Below are 18493 nucleotides of genomic sequence, written 5' to 3' on the forward strand. Positions count from 1 at the left end.
CCCGCCCTCTCCTCCCCACCCATCTCCCCCCGCCCCGGGGTGCAGTGCTGTCCCACCTGGGCCGTTCTCCGCACAGCGATCTTGCGCACCATGGCAGGAGCCCTGGCCCCAAAGGAGGCTGGGATGGATTTCTGGACATTGCCGAAGGTGAGTGCTCCATACCTGGTGGACAAGGCACTGCTGAGGAAGCTGTGACTGCTGGCCCCCACCTCCAGGAGTGGAGCCATACTCGAACATGTTTCTGGCTCCAGCCAGCACCCTGGGGCACCTGATCCTCACCCCTGCTCCATGGTGCAGGGCAGACCCCCCCCCCAGCCTCCCCTCTTGCCTGTGCAGCCGGAAGCGGTCCGAGGTGTAGAGCAGATACTCAGAGACATTGCGCCCTGTGATGTCTGCCAGGATGTCCCCCGTCACTACCTTCATCTGCGGGGGGTGGCCCCCCACACCACTGGGGCAGGAGAAGCCAGTCCCCTGCATGGAGCACGTGCACTTGATGGGCTCATGGATGATACGGGGCAGAGCGGGGGCCGAGGTCACGGTCCCTGAGGAGCAGAGAGGGTGGCTCACAGGCAGGCTCCTGCCTGCCCTGGCTGCTGGGGACAGCGTGAGGGTGATGGGATGGCCAGGTAAGGTCCTGGTGACTAAGAAGGACCAAGAGATGGATGGGAGGAAAAGTTTTGGGGAGACAGAAAGGTTCAGAGAGGGGCTATGAAGTGTGGCTGGAGAAGGCAATGGCGGAGGAGAACGTCCAGCAAAGGTGGCACAAAGCTGGCCACAGGGCTGGTGACAATGTCACCACCCCGGGGCTCAACTGGCATGGTGGGGGCTGAATGAAGACAGTGTTCCAAGCACTGGTCCTGAGCCAAGAATTCAGCCCAACAAGGCTCTGCTGTGGCCAGGCCAGACTGACAGGCACTTTCAGGGGTCCCTGGAGCTGCTTCTGTGGGGAAAGGTATCATCTCCCTGAAGGAGACAAATCCCAGACACCTGAGCACCCAGCACAGGTAATACCTTTGACAGTAGAGGTCGTGGAGTTCCAGGCATGGAGCAGGTCCTCATCCACTGAGATAGGGTAGTCCGAGGGAGCCGGGGATGGAGGCGGTGGCACAAAGTTGGAGAGCGGCAGGCCCTGGGTGAAGGAGTCGATGCACATGGCATCGAAGTACTTGGCTGCCAGCATCTTGGACTCATTGCTGTTAAGGTTGAGGGTCTGCATGGGCTGGTCCAGTGTGTTGTTGAAGGGTGTCTTGAGCACACAGGTGGCCCCCACACCAGAGGGCAGATGGAAAGTGTTCACAAGCTGCTGTGGGCTGGCGTCGGGAGACAGCCTGATGCTGCAGGGAAAGTGAGCCAGTAAGGAAGAGCAAGGAGCAGGAGACACAGGTTTCACCACCTTGGCCATCTTCTGCTGAGACCTCCCTGAGGCCTTGGCACTTATGGGCACACACAGCCTGTGCCTGGCATGACTGGGCTGCTGACTGCCGTGTCAGGGCTGGCACCTCTCCCAGAGACATTCTGGCCAAGACAGAGGCTGCTTTCTGTCAGGGGATGTGGCACCAGCCAGGCTCCACTCCAAGCTTGAGCCAGCACTGGTGCCAGGCCTGTTGTGGGCTGCATTCCTCCCTACCCTCCCTGAAGTCCCAGGGATGGAGACAGGGATGGGGCTGGGGCACGGGGTGCTGGTCACCAGCAGTGGCAGCTCTCACCGGTACTCATGCCGCTCCTCATTGGCATAAGGAATGAAGTTGCCCTTGGGCTGGGTGTAGTTGTGGTATTGCGATGGTGAGAGGATGAGGGGTGGCAGGTCACCTGTGGGGACAAGGACAGGAACCTGCTCACACCTACAGCACCACCGCACACAGGCAGACAGTGCCTTGACCCTGTCCTCCTGCAGCCAGTGTCCACATCGGCTACACCGGGGCAGGCAGAAAAGGTAACCCCCAGCATGCAGGAAGGTGGGTGGCACACACGCACCTATTTCGGGCACGGAGAGGGCCACAGTCATGGCCACACAGACAAAGAAGGCAGGCAGGAGGATCTGTGAGAAGAGGGCCTTGGTGTTGCGCTTGGCGCAGTGGAAGCGTTTGACAATCAGCCCATGGAACTGGCGCAGCTTCAGCCACGAGCCTTCCAGTTTGAAGCTCCCCTGCCCCGCCAGATCACAGTCCTCTGCCTCCACCTCTGCATCGTGCTCTGGGGAGGGGAGAGAGATATCAGCCCCTTGGCACAGCTGCTCCCACACCTGCCAGGGCTCCCAGAAAGCTGAGCTGGACACTCAGCCCAGGACAGGTGCCCAAGGGACAGGGCAGCACCCAACCCCCACTGCTAGAGAGCCACAGCAGCAGTGTGGTATGAAGCAAGGCCACTGGCTGGCAGGTTCCTCTTAGCCCCAAATGGTAAATTTAGATAACAGTTTAAAAAAACGCAAGCTAAATTGGTGCTTTTTTGCAGGACTCCTCCATTTTCCCATCAGCTCTCCCAGCTGGTGAGGGGTCAGCACAGTCAGGAACGGGGTACGGGACATAGGTGGGGGTCCCAGCAAGGTAGTGGGAGCTCTGCCATGGCACTGTCCCGGGTCTGCCTCCCACAGCCCAAATCACAGTGCTCAGAGCAGCTCTGGTGGGGGTTAAAGGTGGCACATCCCTGAATTAATCACAAAAGCTGCTGAGATAACCCAGAACAGGATCTGTGACTAAAGCAGCAACCTCGAGGCACTTGTCTGCACCCTCCATATCCAGCAATCCCAGCATCCAGGAAGGGAGTGCCTTGCACCTGGGGCAGGTGAAGCCACCAGCTGGAAGGTGACTCTGTGCCCAGGGGCCAGGAGGAGAGACTCAACAGGTGCCAGTATGGGGAGTGGGTATGTTAGTGGGATAAGTCTGCAAGGTGGCACTGGAGACCCACAAGAGGCAGAGGCAGAGCCAATGCCAGCTGCCCCCGCTGACTCCATGCCTCAGCACGAGACTCCCTCCCCACACCCTACCTGCCAGTTTGGGGTTGCAAACTGGTGGAAGAGCCTATTCCCAGCCCTCCCACCCAGGCTGTGGCTCTCTGGGTGCTGTGTTGGTGGATGCACCATCAGGCCCCTCCCCGTGGGCTCTCATCCCAGCAGGCACAGCCCCCCATCTCGGACACAACCGCATACCCTGTGGGGCCAGGACCAGCTCTGCCCTGCCCCGGTGAACCCTCCGTATCCCAGCCAAGTGCCTCCCCTGGCCCCTGCCGCTGGCCGGGCACCAGTGGCACCAACCTTGCAGACTGATGTTATCGGGGTCCTGCCGGTTATCGAACAGGGGTGCATAATCCCCAAAGAATTCGGAATAAGCCCCACCTTCGTCACCCCGCACGGAGCCCACTGAGGAGGCCGAGCGCAGGGACGCCTGTGACTGTGCCAGCTTAGAGCAGGTCACCAGGTTGCTGAGCTCCACCTCAGGCTTCTCTGGCATCGCTGCTTCGGCCAGGGGCTCCCCGTTGGCCTCGGGCTTTGGGCCCAGCTCAGGGGTGGGTGGCTGCAGGGCATCCTTCTTGGACTCCTTGATGTCTGGAATGAAAAAGGTGGGTTGCCACCAGTCATGCTCCTCTTCACTGCAGCATGCATGGAGCGGGGATGGATCGTATCATAGAATCACAGACTGGTTTGGGTTGGAAGGAACCTTAAAGCTCATCTCATTCCACAACACTGCCATGTGCAGGGACACCTTCCACTAGACCAAGCTGCTCCAAGCTCCATTCAACCTGGCCTTGAACACTTCCAGAGACAGGAAAGCCACAGCTTCTCTGGGTAACCCGTGCCAAGTCCTCACCACCCTCAAAGGGAAGAATTTCCTCCTAACATCTAATCTAAACCTCTCCTCTTTTAGTTTAAGACCATTCTACCTTATCCTATCACTATCTGCCCACATAAAGTCCCTCTCTCTCATTTTTTCAAGCTCCCTTTAGGCACTGGAAGGGGCTCTAAGATCTTCCTAGACCCTCTTCTTCTCCTGGCTGAACACTCCCAGCTCTCTCAGCCTGTCTCCCTGGCAGATGTGCTCCAGCCCTCAGAGCATCTCTGTGGCCAAGTTCTTCTTGTGCTGAGGACTCCAGAGCTGGACCCAGTGTTCCAGGGGGGAGTAAACCCGGAGCAGAGCAGAGGCTGGCTGCCCTTGGCTGGGATGGGCTCTGCTGGAAACATCTCCTCCCCTTAGGAGAGGAGACTCCTGCATTCACCAAGCCAAGGAAGAGCGTACAGCCCCTCGCTAACCCCCACAGCACCCGTACCCACATCGCTGTTCTCCAGAGACTGGTCCTCCTCAGACACTTTTAGGAAGACCTCCTCCAGGGTGGTGTCCATCAGCCCAAAACTAGTGAGGTCCAGCTCTTCCAGGCTCTGCTCCAAGTGCTGTGAGGGGAAAGTGCTGTGTGACGAGGGGAGGAGATGCCCACAGTACCACAGCCCCCTGCCTGCCCACTCTGCCAACCCCTGCAGGTACCTGAAAGAGCCTCTCAAAGCAGCCCTTCTTGACAGCCTCGCTGGGCAGGATGTAGGAGAGCTCTGTGTTGGTGTCCGAGATCAGGAGGCAGGAGGCCACGTACTTCTTGATGAACTGGGAGACGCGGGGCTCAGAGCAGGGGCTGACAGAGGAGTGGGCCAGGGGGCTGTGTGGCTGGCCTGGCTCTGGGGCAGAGGGGCAGCACCCATCGGTCACTTCACACCTGGCCTCCACCATGACCCACCACGTTCCCCGCACCACCCAGTGCCGTGGGGGCTCCTTCAGCCTCCGTCACGGGGTGCTGGCAGCTTCCCGGTCACCCTGCCTGACCTGGGGATGGGCTTCTGCATTGTGGTCCACACTGGATGTCTCGGTGGACAACCCACAGGCTGGACAGAACCAGCACTTGGAGGCAAATGCCACCATGCAGGATCTGACCAAGGGCTCCACTGGAAGAAGTCATGGCTGAGTGATGGCACCTCCTACACCCCTCTCCCATCCCCTCTGCCCTCCATATGGACTAAGAAGACTCAGGATGGGAACACTTGGGTGTTGACCTCTCGCTCCTTTCCTGGGATGAAAAAGGGCTGGTCCTACCTACTCCTCTAAACAAAGGGTCCTGCTGCTCTCCAAACCTGTGCTGTTCCTGGTGTCTGACTGCTTCTTCACCACCGTCAGCTTGTAGCCATCACCATAGGTGCTCTTGAGGAACAGTGGGGAACCACAGCACTTGAGTTTGCCATGGGAGATGATGGCGATGCGGTCCCCCAGCAGGTCGGCCTCGTCCATGTGGTGTGTGGAGAGCAGGATGGTCCTCCCTGACGGCAGCACAGAGCCTCAGCAGAGGGGCCAGGGCTGCCACAGACAGAGGAACATGCCAGGCTCTGCCCAGCTCCCCTCACCTGGCTTGTACTTGAGGATGAGGTCCCAGATGGCCCTGCGGGCATATGGGTCCACGCCAGCTGTGGGCTCATCCAAGATAACGGCCCGGGACCCACCCACAAAGGCAATGGCCACTGACAGCTTCCTCTTCATGCCACCCGAGAGGGTCTGCACCTGGCAGTGCCGTTTGTTGGAGAGTTCCAGGTCCTCAATCATCCTGGGAACAGGGCAGAAGCACCAAGGATGCTGGGGGAGCTGTACTGGTGCTCAGTGCTTATGGGGAGTATGTGACACCCCTTCCCCACGTGGTACCTGTGGCCCTTGGCCACTGGGACTGCCCAGTTGTTGTCAGGCTATGAGCATCTTCTGCTCGCTTCCACAGCCTGACACACTTAAGGGTGGGAAAACACCTGGTGGAGCTGCTCTAGGGGACATTTCTGGCACCAGAGTGCCCCCCACAGCACAGCCAGCAGGAAGGAGACTCACTCATGCCAAAGGCATGGATGGAGCCAAAGGAGCTGGAGGGTGCCTACTTGTCCATCTCCTTGCGGATCTCCTCCTCTGCCATGCTCTTGAGCTGTGAGTAGAACCAGAGGTGTTCCTCCACTGTCAGCCTGTCAAAGAGCACATTGTGCTGGGGACACATGCCCAAGTTCTTCCGAATTTTGTCCATCTCCGTACGGATATCATGGCCATAGATGGTTGCGGAGCCCGACGTTGGAGGGAACAAGCCAGTGAGGATGGACCTGAATGGATGGAGAAAGGCAACAATATGAGGGAGCTTGTATTTCTCAATCTGCTCCCGATCCCAACCACCACCTCTGGGAGCATCTGCTGGGCCCCAGGCAGAGCAACATCAGCACAGGGTCACAAACCCATTGCCTGTCCCATGTTTGTGCCAGCCCCACACTGCTACCCTCTGGGCATGGCACCAGCTGCCACAGGATCCTGCAGGGACATTCCACAGCCCTTTCCCCACCCCCTGCAGCTGGTCAGAGAGACATGGCCCCTTTCTGCCCAGACAGGTACTCACATGGTAGTGGTCTTGCCCGCACCATTGTGCCCCAGGAAGGACACGACCTGGTTCTCATAGAGGTTGAGGCTCAGCTTGTTCAGTGCCAGTTTCTTGTCCGTCTTGTAGACCTTGGTGAGCTTGTCAATGCAGACAACCAAGGGGAGGTGGGTTGGCTCCTCCTCGATGCCCCGTGTCTCCTCTGCTTTGACAGTGGGATGGTGAGAAGCCAAGGAAGCCAGGCTTGGAGCAGGGCTCCTGGAGTATGAAGCAACCCGCCTCCATCCCATGGTGGCTGTGCTGGCTTCTGGCTCCTTCCTCTCTGCTTCTTGCCAGCTTACCCCCTCCCGCACTACAGTGGCAGCTCCCAGACAGGCTGCAGTGCCTGACTCAGGATCCTACCCCAACAAGAGCACAGCGGTCCACAGCCACAGCAAGACCCTGTGGCAGAGCCAGGGCCATCCCTGTGCCACCCACTGTCACCCCCAGCTGCCCTCACCCAGCCTCCGGCTCTCCATGGCACAGGCCTGATCCTCCTCCATGATGCTGAGGCGGGTGGTGCGTGACCAGGGCCAGGTCCACTCCCAGGTCTCCACGCGCCCGTTGCCCAGCCAGTAAGACTTCTGGAAAGGGAAGTACCAGGGCCGCGGCAGGCCGAACATGCCTGCAACCACGGCCCCAGGGAGTCAGGGCCAACTCTGCACCCAGGGCCACACAGAGGCCGGCTGAGGGCCAGGGCAGAGCTTGGTATGGGCAGAGGTATGGGGGTTTCCCCAGCTCAGGGTCACCACTGTGGGGTAGAGGCTGTGAGCACTCCAGCCAGCTGGGCTCAAGGCAGTGCTGCTGGGCTGTGCCAGGAAACAAAGTCCTTTGGGATTTGGGTTGGGTTGGCTCATGCTTCAGAGCTTTATGATGAAAGAAAAGGGAGCAGGTAAGACACCTCCCCGAGGAGGGATAAGGGGGATCAGTGTCCTAGCTGTGGACACCTTTTCTACAGCTGGCCTCTGAACTGAGACACTCAGCTGAAGATCTCCAAGGAACCTGTTGGTGTCACCAGTGGGTGAGGGCATGTAGGCAGGTGTTCCCCAGCAAAGAGCCCCCATAAGGTCCAAGGTGCCCTCATGCCCCTCTACCTGCACGTACCTGGGTGCACGGCCTCGATGTACCATGTGAGCACCCCATACACCACGGCATCCACAACCAGCATCATCATGGACAGCAAGAGGTTGAAGTCATCTCCTTCCACGGGTGACTGGCTGAAGGTGTGCCACTGGATACCCACACCGGCCACCTCATACAGCGCAAAGTACTTGGAGCCCAGCCCGAAGGCTGTGGTGGACATGAGGGACTGTGAAGAGGTGGAGGGAAGGGAATGGGAGGTCAGCAGGAACCATGGACCAGCTCCAGAGGAACAGGTTGGGGTGAATTCCTACCCAGTGCTGCTCCACCCAGTTGGGTGGAGATGCTCCTGGCCCTGAGAGGCACCAAACCTTCTGGAGATGCCTCCAAAGCCCCACAGCGGAGTTGGTTCATACAGGCAGAGGCTTGCCCAGGGCTTGGTGACAGTTTGGTGGCCTTGTACTGGACATGGGATGCCTGGGGCAAACCTGGGGCCAAGCATCTCCCCAGCAGCCACAGCCAACTCACCGCGATGCACTTCTCGAAGGCCGTTATCTTATCATGCGCCACCTCCTCCCGGATGGCCACGTACATGTAGGGCACATAGCTGAGGAAGTAGATGATGCCGCCGCAGGCAGAGGCCAGCTTGGCCTTGGAGTAGAGCACTGACACCAGGAAGCTGCAAGGGAGGACAGCGTCACCTCAGATCCCACCCATCAGGGCTTTCCCCACACCATCCAGTTTTGGCGATGTTGAGGTGATAAACTGGCTCCTCAAATCAGCTGCCTGGGGGGACTTGTGCTCATCCACTGGCCCTTGTCCACACAGCTCCCAGCACCCTCGCCCCATGGCACAAGGACGCAGCGCTGCCTGTGCCCCCTGCCCAGCACAGACTGGGCAGCTCACCAGAACATGATTGTAGCCACAGCATAGATGGCGAGGAAAAGCCATATGATGAGGACATCACTGTGCATCAGGACCTTGCCGTACTTGAGAATGGCAGTGAGTGCCGTGACTGAGATGGAGAGTTGGACAAAGCCGGTTATGAACCAAGCCACCCAGTGCACCGCGTTGTTCAAGCCCATCATCTTCATCACCTGTGAGGCCAAAGCTGCTCAGAGGGGCTGTTCCGACCCTGTGCGCCCCTGCTGCCACTCTCAGTGGGCTGGGAGAACAAGGGGCAGCACCGAAGGGTTGTGGGGGCTGCTGGGAGCAGGCAGGACACAGAACCCTGTGCCAGGGTGCTAAGGAGCTCAGCTCCCTCCAGCACTGGGTAGGACTCATCTGATGTTGGGGACACTCAGAAGGACCAGCTTAGCCCAGGGATTTGGGATCTACATCTGCCCCAGCTCATGTGACCCAGAGACACAGGAAAGGTGACCAGGGGCACAGCACAGAATGTAGAGCTCAAAGGCACCCACTCCTCCCCAAATATCTCTCCCACCATCCCCACCTCTTTCAGGCGATGCTCCTTCTCAGTCACAATGTGCTGGATCATCATGGCCACCGAGTAGACCCAGGAGATCACCATGCACAGGGGCATCATGTGCTCAATGACGAACAGGAAGCTGGTGAGGTAGAGGAAGAGAGGAGAGAGCTGGATCGTGGCAGTGCTGCAGAGATCCAGGGAGACCCTGAGGCACAGGATCATGGAGGGGCTCTCCCACTGCTCAGGGACAATCAGTCCCCAGCCCAGCACCTCCTTAGTGCCCTGAAAGAGCTTCTTCAGTGAGCCCACAGGACAATCCACTGTCCTGATGGTAGGCAGGCAGGTACCAGCCGCAGGCTCAGCCCAGGGCCCTGCCCACCCTGGTGTGAATGAGGCCCTCTCCACCCTCCTGTCCAGGAGCGTTAGTGGCTCTGGGGCTTCTCCAGGTGCTGCCTCCAGACCACTGTGATCCATAATCACCAAGAGACCCACGTGCCATCCCTTTACTTTCCCCCACCTTCCTGAGCCTGGTGGTCTAAGGAACTGGCTTAACTGGTTGCTTATCACTCCTAACGTCACCAATCTTTCAGGTCCCCAAACTTGTCAAAGTGTCCTGGCTGCAAAGGGGGAGGGGAAAAGTCCTGCAGGTGGGTGTTACTCACTCGTCCCGGGTATAACACGGGTATGGGAACATCTGTACATAGTTGCCAGGCTCCACCACGTCGTGGCCAACAAATGTGTTGATGAGGGCACGCTCCATCATGTCTGTGGAGGAGGAGGAGAGGTCAGACTGAGTGGGCAGTGGCCAGGGACGTGGGCAGCTGTGGCAGGGCGCTGACACTTACCTTGGATCCAGACGAAGCCGTAGAGGAAGTAGAAGCGGCCACCAGTGTTGGGACCAGGCCGCCAGTATGCCCGCCGGATCTCATTGGTCTTCTCTGTGAAGCTGGAGTTCTGCCGGATCTTGTACATGATGTGGGGGGGCAGTGAGCCATCCCTGTTGGTCTGGAAGATGACACCTGCAGGCAGCAGGAGAGGCAGGGAGTCCACCAAGGGACAGCCACATCGGCCAGCCCACAGGGATGGGGAAGGGTTCAGCATGTCCCAACCAAGGACACCATACAGGCTGCCACGGATTAGGAGGGTGGCATGGCCCTGGGATGTGAGACCCCCACAGGATGCAAGGGCATGTGGACAGCAGGCAGTGGCAGTGGGAAAGCCAGGACAGCAGCAGGGTGCTGCATCGAGCAGTGCTCGGCCTGGGGCAGAGGAGGGGCACTGTGAGATGTTCAGCCTGTTCACCCACCCAACGCATGCATCAAGGGAGCCACATCCCAAAGCAAATGGCTCCTGGGCATGGCTGGAGAAGTACATGGCCTCAGGGACCCCTGCAAAGGGGCTGGTTCCCAGGGACATACTGGCAAAGACCGTGACATTGTCCTGGTAGGCCTGGTTCAGTGTGTAGTTGACAATGCTCTCCTCATCTGGGAAGCCTTTGAAGATGTCCACGCTGACCTAGTGGGAGGGGAATCAGAATCACTAAGATTGGATCATCAAGTCCAACCAGTAACCCAAGCACTGCCAAGCCCAGGACTAAACCATGTCCCCAGGTGCCCAATTCACATACTTTTTGAACACTCTCAGGGATAGTACTGCTGCCCTGGGCAGCCTGTTCCAATGCCTGACTACCCTTCCAGTGAAGAAATTTTCCATAATATCCAAAGTAAACCTGCCCTGGCACAGCATGAGGCTGTTTCCTCTTGTCCTGTCACTTGTCACCTGGGAAAAGAGACCAACTCCCATCTGGCTACTATCTCCTTCCAGGTAATTGTAGAGAGTTATAAAGCTCTCCCTGAGCCTCCTTTTCTCCATGCTGAGCCGCCCCAGCTCCATCAGCTGCTCCCCATCAGACCTGTGCTCCAGACCCTTCCCTGACTCTGTTGCCCTTCCCTGGACACACTCCAGCAGGTCAGTGAGACCCCAAGGCCAAAGATGGGTTTAGCACACAGACCCTGCACACAGTTCAGCATGTGCCACCCTAAGCCACCCCAAGCTCCTGAACAGTGTATGGGCACCTCCACCCTCGACATCTACCCCAAATCTCCTGACACCTCAGAAGCCCCACCATCTCTCCCATGCCCCCATGGGCTCCATCCCATGCTCTTAAGGAGGTCTGGGCGGATCTGCCCCTTTTCATCCCACAGAGCCTAGCTGTGGGTGGTTCTACAATCCCACAGGTGGGCACCACCTCACCTTGGCCATGAAGCGGACCCAGCCGCAGGCAGCATTGTCAATAGTGTCCAGCTGCTGGAGCAGGATGCTGGCATTGGGTAGGGAGAAGTTGCCGTTGAGGAAGTTGTGGAGAACATCGCTGTCAGAGACATTCAGGATCTCTGGGTGCTTGTGGAGGTCAGCGGTGAACTGAGACAGACATGGGAGGGAGAAGCTGGACTATGCGTTGCCTCTCAGGTCACTGTCCTCCCCATGGACACACGCAGGACCCAAAGCTCATCCTGGGAATGGGGCACAGCGTGCACCCTATGCGGGGATCCAGACTAGTCTCCACAAGAGCAAGGTGAGTACCAGGAAGCACCCCATGAAGAACCTACCGGGTAGCTGGGGGCAAGACACCCCCTTCTCCACTGGCAGGGCAGTAAATCCCAGGCAGGGATGGTCCCCACCACACTGTCCTACCTGCTGGAGCCAGCGGATCCGCCTCTGCAGCCTGCCCTCTTCCAAGTAGGCTCGGATCTCAGGGGAGATGTTCAGCCATGCCTTGGCATAGTGGGTGACGTTTCCCACAAAGGCGAAGGTCTCATTGGCCTGTGGGTCGGGGGAAGGTCACACAGCAGGCAGAGGTGGGAGCCTCCTGCTCTCTGAGATGGCTTAGTGGCCATAGAGGTACCTGCCCACCTCCCACAGGCACTGCTTCCCCAGCAAGGGCCAGGGCTGCCTGTATCTGCCAGTCAGCCTCTTCCCTGCCACTCAGTCCATCTGCAGAGGACTGGTGGGAGAGGAAGGATGGGGGTCCCAGCCTATGCACACTCACCTTCAGGATGACCTTGTCCACTTCAGTGCCCATGGGTGCATACAGGATTTTGGGGTTGCTGGTCATAAGATGCACAAGAAGGCCCAAGTTCCGCTGCTCCTTACTGGTGAAGCCCAGTGAGCTCATGTTGCCCTGCTTCAGCGCCTCAGGCTCTATGGTCCTGCAAAGGGGGCTCAAGCTGTCCACTCTGCTCCAGCCCCAGCACCCCTTGCTGCAAGCAGCTCCCACTCCTGCCCATGAGGGGACTTCACACTTGTTCCCGTGCCTGCACAGTGCTGCCTAACCCAGGAAGCATCCCTGGCTGCAGTACAAGGATGCAGTACAGCATCCATCCTGCCTGCTCAGCAAACGGTGACACCCCTGGCCTGACCAGGGAGTGCCTGGAGCCATCCCCCAGCATTCCTACCGGTTGTTGCCGCAGAGGATGGGCTGCAGCCCGGCCCAGAGCTGCACGAATGCCGAGAATTGCCCCTGGGGGTTGTCACTGCCAGTTGGGCCCCCCTCAGCACCCTCCTCCTCCTCTGCCGTGGCATTGCCAGCCGTGGCATTGGCGCCGGCCCAGCTGGTGCTGTTGGCAGTGGGTGGTGGGGCCCTGCTGGAACAGGCTCCCCTGGGCAGCAGCTTGGCCAGGGCTGAGAGGATGTCCATGTCCCGGAGAACCTTCTCCATCTCCACCAGGTCCTCGAGGAGGGCACGGAGGCGGTGCTGGGCAGCTGTGTTGTTTACCTCGTCCAGCTTCAGCTGCAAGGATGAGTGGACAAGGAGTTACCCACTGTTGGGGTAACAGGGTCAAGCAAGAGGGAAACAATGGAGACACCAAGCAGTGGCAACTCCATTTTCTTGGTTAAAAGGTTGGAGCTGTGCCCAGCTAGGGCCCTGGACTCATCACTGTGCATCCGTGGCTATCAGGCAGTGGGAGTGGTGGCAAATGCTGGCAGGGATGTGTTGAGGGACACGAGATGTTACTCAAGACAGGAAGGTGGCCCTCTGTGACTGCAAAGGATGCATCAGACTTGGGGGGGATTAGAAGGGGAACCGCAGAGACAGCCTTGATATTGTGCCATCAAGGGCATTGCCAGTCCTGGGTAGAGAAGCCTGCAGGAACACCTTGAAGGATGCTGGGGACATGCAGCCCCACCCAACAGGCAGTATCCAAGTGGGTGCTAGAGGAAGAATCATCTGGGGTCCTACCATGGAGCCGGCTGGCGAGTGCTTGTGTCATGGAAAGGGGTGACCAGGAGAGGCCAGGCCATGTAACAGAGTCCTCTGCCCCAACACATCCCCGGGAGAGTAGAAACCCTGCCCAGGACTCACCCCTGCCCCCAGGTTGCCCCACCTGCCCAGCTCTCACCCTGCTGACGATCTTGGGGGTGTCCAGTTGCTCCTGGAGCTCAGTGGCCAGCTGGGCAAAGCGTTCCCGGCGGGTGGCCCGGCTGCCATTGCAGGCCAGTGCCCGGTACGCCGCCAGCAGTGGCTGCTGCCCAGGGGCCACGCGCAAGAGGCGGCGCAGCCCCCCCGGGCTCTGCTCACATGTCAGCTGCTCCAGCACTGGCCCAGTGAAGAGGACACCCTACAGGGCAGGAAGTTGTGGGAACGGTGCTGCAGTGCCTGCCCTGGCAGAGCAGCCCAGGTTGCCCCAGAGGGTGCTCACCTCCATCTCAGTGATGAAGGCCTGGGGGCTGTCGGAGGCAGTGGGTGCCATGGCGGCGCTGGCGAGGCCCAGGGCCTGGGAGAGCATGCGGAGCAGTGCTGGCCGGCGGGAGGCTGCCACGGGGTCCCGCAGTGCCCTGTGAACCAGCCCTTCCCGCAGGCTCCTCCAGCCACTGGGGAGGCTCTTCTGCAAGAGGAAGAACAGGGATGGCTGGTGGGGTGGGGGCTCCCTAAGTCCCCAAGCACACATGAACAGCCCCACAGCACCCACGGTCTCCATGGGGAGGGGAAGAAAAAGGATGTGCAGATGCAAAGTGCAGGGGTTTCCTGCACCTTAGCCACAAGGAGGGAACAACCTCTCCTTGCTCCCTCCACAGCCAGTGCCCAGGCAGTGCCATCCCCCACTGCAATGGTAAACCTAGGCACAGGCACTGTTGTGCCTCGTAGCACTGAGAGAACTGGTGGCAGCACTGGGATGAACCCCAATCATCCCTGCTCCTGCTCTGCCCCCTGACAAGGTCCCATCACAGCCCCTCTACTGGGACAGACACCCCCACATCTCTCTGTGGTGGGATGTGGATGGGACAAGAGGATGGGCTCTGCCCTAGCATGTTCCCTGCATGCAACACCACTCCTCACCTCCAGCCACGTCATCTTCTCGCCGGCACCAAATCCATCCCGCAGGTCTCGCTCATGGGTCTCATCAGGTACCAAAGGAAAGGAACCAAAAAACAGGCGGTACACCTGCACCAGGATGGGAGTGGGGCTGCCAGGTGTGCTGGGAGCAGAGGCACCCACTTGCCCAGCAAGGCCCTGGCATGGGGTAGCAGGGCAGGATAAATCCCAGCTGGGTGCCTACTGACCACCATCCCATGGGTCTGATGGTCGGGGCTCAGTCTGGGCCAGGATATGGCCATTCACGAGGCAGCACAGACTTCTGCAAAGCCTGGCAGTCACCCACCTCCCACGGGCTGTCACCCACCTCCTGCAGGTCAATGCTGGAGCCCAAGAGCAGCTCGGCTGTGCTGTTGGGGAGGGACATGTTCTGCATCAGGAAGCGCTGCAGCTCACCCTGGTCCTTGGCCGCCCATGCCAGTGTGAAACCGGACCCTGGGAAGGAGCAGGGTGGGGGGTCAGAGCAGCCCACAAGCATCAGGGACACGGTGTGGCACCACAGCTGGCCCTGCCCAACACAGTGATGCAGGACAGTGGCAGGGCACTGCCACACACCATCACATCGCTGGATGCCAGGCAGATTGGCACCTCTGTCCCTGCCCATACAGGCAGCAGGGGCAGGCAGGGCACAGCCCACCTGTTTGGCTGCTGAAGTGGGTCTCCACGGAGCTGGGCTCAGAGCTGCTGAGGGCCTCCAGGTGCCGGCGCAGTGACTCCAGCTCCTCCTCCAGCCCCGGGTGCCGTGGGTCAAAGAGGCTGCTTTGCTCTACTGCCTCGCTGAGGTGCTCCAGGAGCTGCGTCACCCTGCAAGAGCCCAGCACCACCCTGGCTTTAGGGACAGAGGGATGAGGACACCTTCCCCAGAGCTCGGGGGGGGGCAGTGAGCCCCTCAGGGGAAGGGGGCAGCAGTGGTGCTTGAAATGGGGCACCACTGCCCTTGCCCGCACACTGAATCCAGTGTGCTAGAGCACAGTAGAGCCCCAATGCCTTGAAGTGTCCACAGGGGCCACCTCCATCCTCCTCCCAGCACAGAGCACTCAGGAACCAACAGTGGAACGGGTTGAGGTGTTCCCTTCACCCCAAGGACATGGTGGTCCGCACCCAAGCACTTTGGGGGACACAAGCTTGTGCCTCACCCCCAGGGCTGCAGCATCAACATGGGAAAGGGCAGGCTATGTGCAAGAGCATGCGGTAGTGTGCAGGGTGGGACGGGAAGCACGTGGCAAGGGCAGGACTCACGTGGAGTTGGAGTACTGCAGGAAGCCAAACTCATCACGCTGGCCATCAGGGCACAGGGACTGCATGACGGGCAGGATCCCAGCCGAGGTGAGCGGGGCCGCCGTGTAGAAAGCTGGAGCCAGCAAGAGCGCAGAAGAGTCCAGGGAAGGTGCGAGTCAGGGGAGGAGAGGCAGGGAGGGGGAGGGGGCCACCAGAGAAACAGACAACTCAGTTCAGAGAAGCACGCGCCAGGGGCTGCGAGTCCACGGGAGGCTGGCGGCCATGGTCAGAAGTCAGTAGCTTTTCTACCAGGGCTGTCCTGCCTGGTTGCCCCATGGGGCTGCAGGCAGCTCCTGTCATCCTGGCTCCAGCCCTCTTGCTCCCACCCAGTCTGCTCTGGGTGATGGGTCCCTTGAGCCCTAGGACAATGCCAACTTCTGCTGTTTGCCCCCAGGATGGCCACCAACCTCCTCCAGGCTCCCAGCCCTTCCTGTTAGTAACCTGCAAGGCACTGGCAGATCTCCAGAGGAAGGCGAGGAAGAATACAACAGGGAATATAGAGTTGTCACCCACAGCTCCCAGAGCCCGCAGCCTCCCCCCAGTCCGACTACCCTGACATGTGGTGGCTGGAGGTGGGTGGAAATGGAGACATGCAGGGGGAAGATGGAAGAAACAAGGAGCAGCAAGGGGCAGGTAAACCTTCCCCCCTCCACTGGCACTGAGCCACTGTCCCTACTGGGACCTTCCCATGTCCTTCCCTGGGGCAGGGCAAGCCCAGAACAGCCCTGCCCAATGAGGGGACCAGAGATCATCACCAGGCAGTGCTGAGCAGGGACCCTGCTCTCACCACCCCAGCTGGTGGCCCTTTGGTTAGAGAGGTGGGTCAGTGCTGTTAGCACAGCCACAATGGGCAGGGGCTGGTGAAGATGGGCTTCTGGCAGGGACAAGAGACGGCCCAGAGCATGGACAGGCGCAGCATGGGACAGCAGCAGCCTGGGGTAGTGGGACCCACACTGGTGGCCATGCCACAGTTTGGTGACAAAGTCAGTGCATGGGTGGCATCTTGCAGGCCTCCAGGCTCCTAGTAGTGCCATATCCCAGCTTGTCCCACCCATAAGGGGCCAAGATGGGGACCTAGTGGTGGTGCTGGGGTGGGAGCCACCCCAAGCCCTTTGGTGATCGGGCAAGACTAGGTGTTCACAGGGGTGACAGCACCCAGCAAGGAGGTGAGAAGAAGGGGTAGGACAAGCCTCCACCTGGCCTGGAGAGCCCTCTGCAGCCCAGGAGGCTGAGGACATGGCCACCAGTGGCACCAGCACCTGGGGAACCCAGCACCATCCACACAGGGGGGACACCACCACGACTGGTCAGCCCCCAGAGAGGAGCAGGCAGGGGCCATGCTGTGCTGCCCAAGCTCATCTTCACCAGCTGCAGAGGAAGGCAAGAGTGTTACAGAGGTGTGAATTAGGCCAGAGTGAGTTGATCTAAATCAGGCTCTTTCTCCCCAGACTACAAGGCTGGCACAGGCAAGGGAAGGGGGGGAGGCATCCACCCACCCCACCAACTTACAGACTGGCGCATGCAGTAGAGGCATGAAGGGCAGGCGGGCAGGGGAGATGGTGGGAAAGAAAAAGAAAACATGAGCAAAAAAGAATGAAAAACCAAACCAAAAAACCCACAAAACACAGAGCGCACGTCAGCGCTGGGAGAGGAACCCAGGTAGTGCCCACCGCAGCCGGACCGCACTGGCAGCTGGGCTCTCCCTTGCTGGGACACGCTGAAACACAGGCTTGAACCATCGTTATGTGGGGTCACCTCCAGTACCCAGCATCTCCCCTGGCCCTGCTGTGCCACCTGTGCCAGGGCACTCACCAAGGTAGGCATCCCACGGGCCCTGAAGAGCTGGCAGCTCAGCTCTGCCAACCTCCTCCCAGCAGCACAGCCTGTGGGCAGTGGAGTCCAGTGCCCTGGCCAGAGCTCTGGCTGGACTTTTCCCCACCTCCAGTCTCATCAATGTGTCACCTTGCCAGGCCCCTGAGCTCCCCAGGCACAGGGCTTCCCGTGGGACATTTTCCCTGCTGCTGGGGAGTCCTTCCAGAAGCAACTCTGGCTGCTCCTCAAATACTTGGGGGGACCCTGGCTGTCCCAGCACTGTCCAGGTCACCCTTCCTCCCACAAAACTTTCCTGCCAATGGCAGCCACAGGCTGGTTGGTGCTGCCACTCCCAGGGGAGTCCCTCAGGCTGAGACAGATCCACCTGCCATGTCTGCCCTACCAGCTCTTGGCTGCAGCCCCTGCCCAGTGCTATGTCCCTCAAAAGGCCTCTCTGGGTCCTCCCTCCATCTCCAGGCTGTCACCAGGGGACTGAAGCACCTCCCCAGAGCATCAAGGTGTCCTCAAGTGTAGGAGTACCCCAGGCACTGCCTCATTGGCACTCACCTTCCTTCACAGGGATGGTCGGCTTCTTCTGCCGCAGCCCCAGGAGGATGAAGAAGAGCACCAGGGGGATGAAGATCTCGAAGGCCAGCACCCACTGGGGATGACACAGAGCAGAGGGATCATGACACTTAGGGACAGAACTCAGCTGCCAGGGAGGAGGGTGGGCAGGATAGGGGTCCCCGTATCCTGGTGCAGTGTGGCACCGTGCCCACATATTGCAGATGGCTGGTGCACTGTCACAGCTCAGACAGAGGCAAACAGGTTCCTGGGTACCCTACGATCTCCTGCCTGCAACCTGCCTGCTCCATCCTGCCTGGGGCACTGCAGGACATGGGAGGGTGCACAGAGGTGACGGATCCCTCCTCCAGCAGTGCAAACAGGGTCCTGGGGCTTGAGCCCAGCCTCGACGGGCCACCGCAGCTGGGGCTGCCCACAGACATGACCCCAAGTCCTGAACAGCCTGTGCCCTCAGAGCCTGGAGCTATCTGGCATTTCATGTCACCCTGCCACTTGTGCCACCCCTGAGTCCCACCAGGTCCCATACATGA

The 18493-nt window shown here is 59.7% G+C and overlaps 1 protein-coding gene across 5 annotated transcripts in view; it reads right to left on the reverse strand.

Annotated features, from left to right (window-relative positions):
- ABCA2 (ATP binding cassette subfamily A member 2) overlaps positions 1–18493 on the reverse strand; it is a 34781-nt gene that overhangs the window by 9315 nt on the left and 6973 nt on the right. Inside the window, exons 2-33 of one of the 5 annotated variants that reach the window (XM_027703353.1) lie at positions 17946–18039; positions 17076–17078; positions 15528–15639; positions 14926–15092; positions 14596–14723; positions 14253–14357; positions 13615–13800; positions 13315–13533; positions 12370–12704; positions 11964–12123; positions 11609–11737; positions 11168–11335; positions 10333–10429; positions 9760–9933; positions 9577–9679; positions 8939–9053; positions 8392–8582; positions 8014–8164; positions 7510–7714; positions 6866–7030; positions 6388–6571; positions 5888–6100; positions 5375–5571; positions 5108–5290; positions 4473–4657; positions 4261–4381; positions 3332–3541; positions 1975–2193; positions 1707–1809; positions 1012–1334; positions 329–542; positions 57–162 (exon numbers count right to left, since the gene is read on the reverse strand). In XM_027703353.1, the coding sequence (XP_027559154.1) occupies positions 57–162; positions 329–542; positions 1012–1334; positions 1707–1809; positions 1975–2193; positions 3332–3541; positions 4261–4381; positions 4473–4657; positions 5108–5290; positions 5375–5571; positions 5888–6100; positions 6388–6571; positions 6866–7030; positions 7510–7714; positions 8014–8164; positions 8392–8582; positions 8939–9053; positions 9577–9679; positions 9760–9933; positions 10333–10429; positions 11168–11335; positions 11609–11737; positions 11964–12123; positions 12370–12704; positions 13315–13533; positions 13615–13800; positions 14253–14357; positions 14596–14723; positions 14926–15092; positions 15528–15639; positions 17076–17078; positions 17946–18039 (5265 nt within the window). Of the gene's footprint in view, positions 1–56; positions 163–328; positions 543–1011; positions 1335–1706; positions 1810–1974; positions 2194–3250; positions 3542–4260; positions 4382–4472; positions 4658–5107; positions 5291–5374; positions 5572–5887; positions 6101–6387; positions 6572–6865; positions 7031–7509; positions 7715–8013; positions 8165–8391; positions 8583–8938; positions 9054–9576; positions 9680–9759; positions 9934–10332; positions 10430–11167; positions 11336–11608; positions 11738–11963; positions 12124–12369; positions 12705–13314; positions 13534–13614; positions 13801–14252; positions 14358–14595; positions 14724–14925; positions 15093–15527; positions 15640–17075; positions 17079–17945; positions 18040–18493 lie in introns of all 5 variants that reach the window. The other 4 variants (XM_027703350.1, XM_027703351.1, XM_027703354.1 and 1 more) reach the window with 4 other exon arrangements.

Source organism: Neopelma chrysocephalum, unplaced genomic scaffold (genome assembly GCF_003984885.1).
Source record: "Neopelma chrysocephalum unplaced genomic scaffold, ASM398488v2 Primary Assembly neopelma1_226, whole genome shotgun sequence".
Lineage (NCBI taxonomy): Eukaryota > Metazoa > Chordata > Aves > Passeriformes > Pipridae > Neopelma > Neopelma chrysocephalum.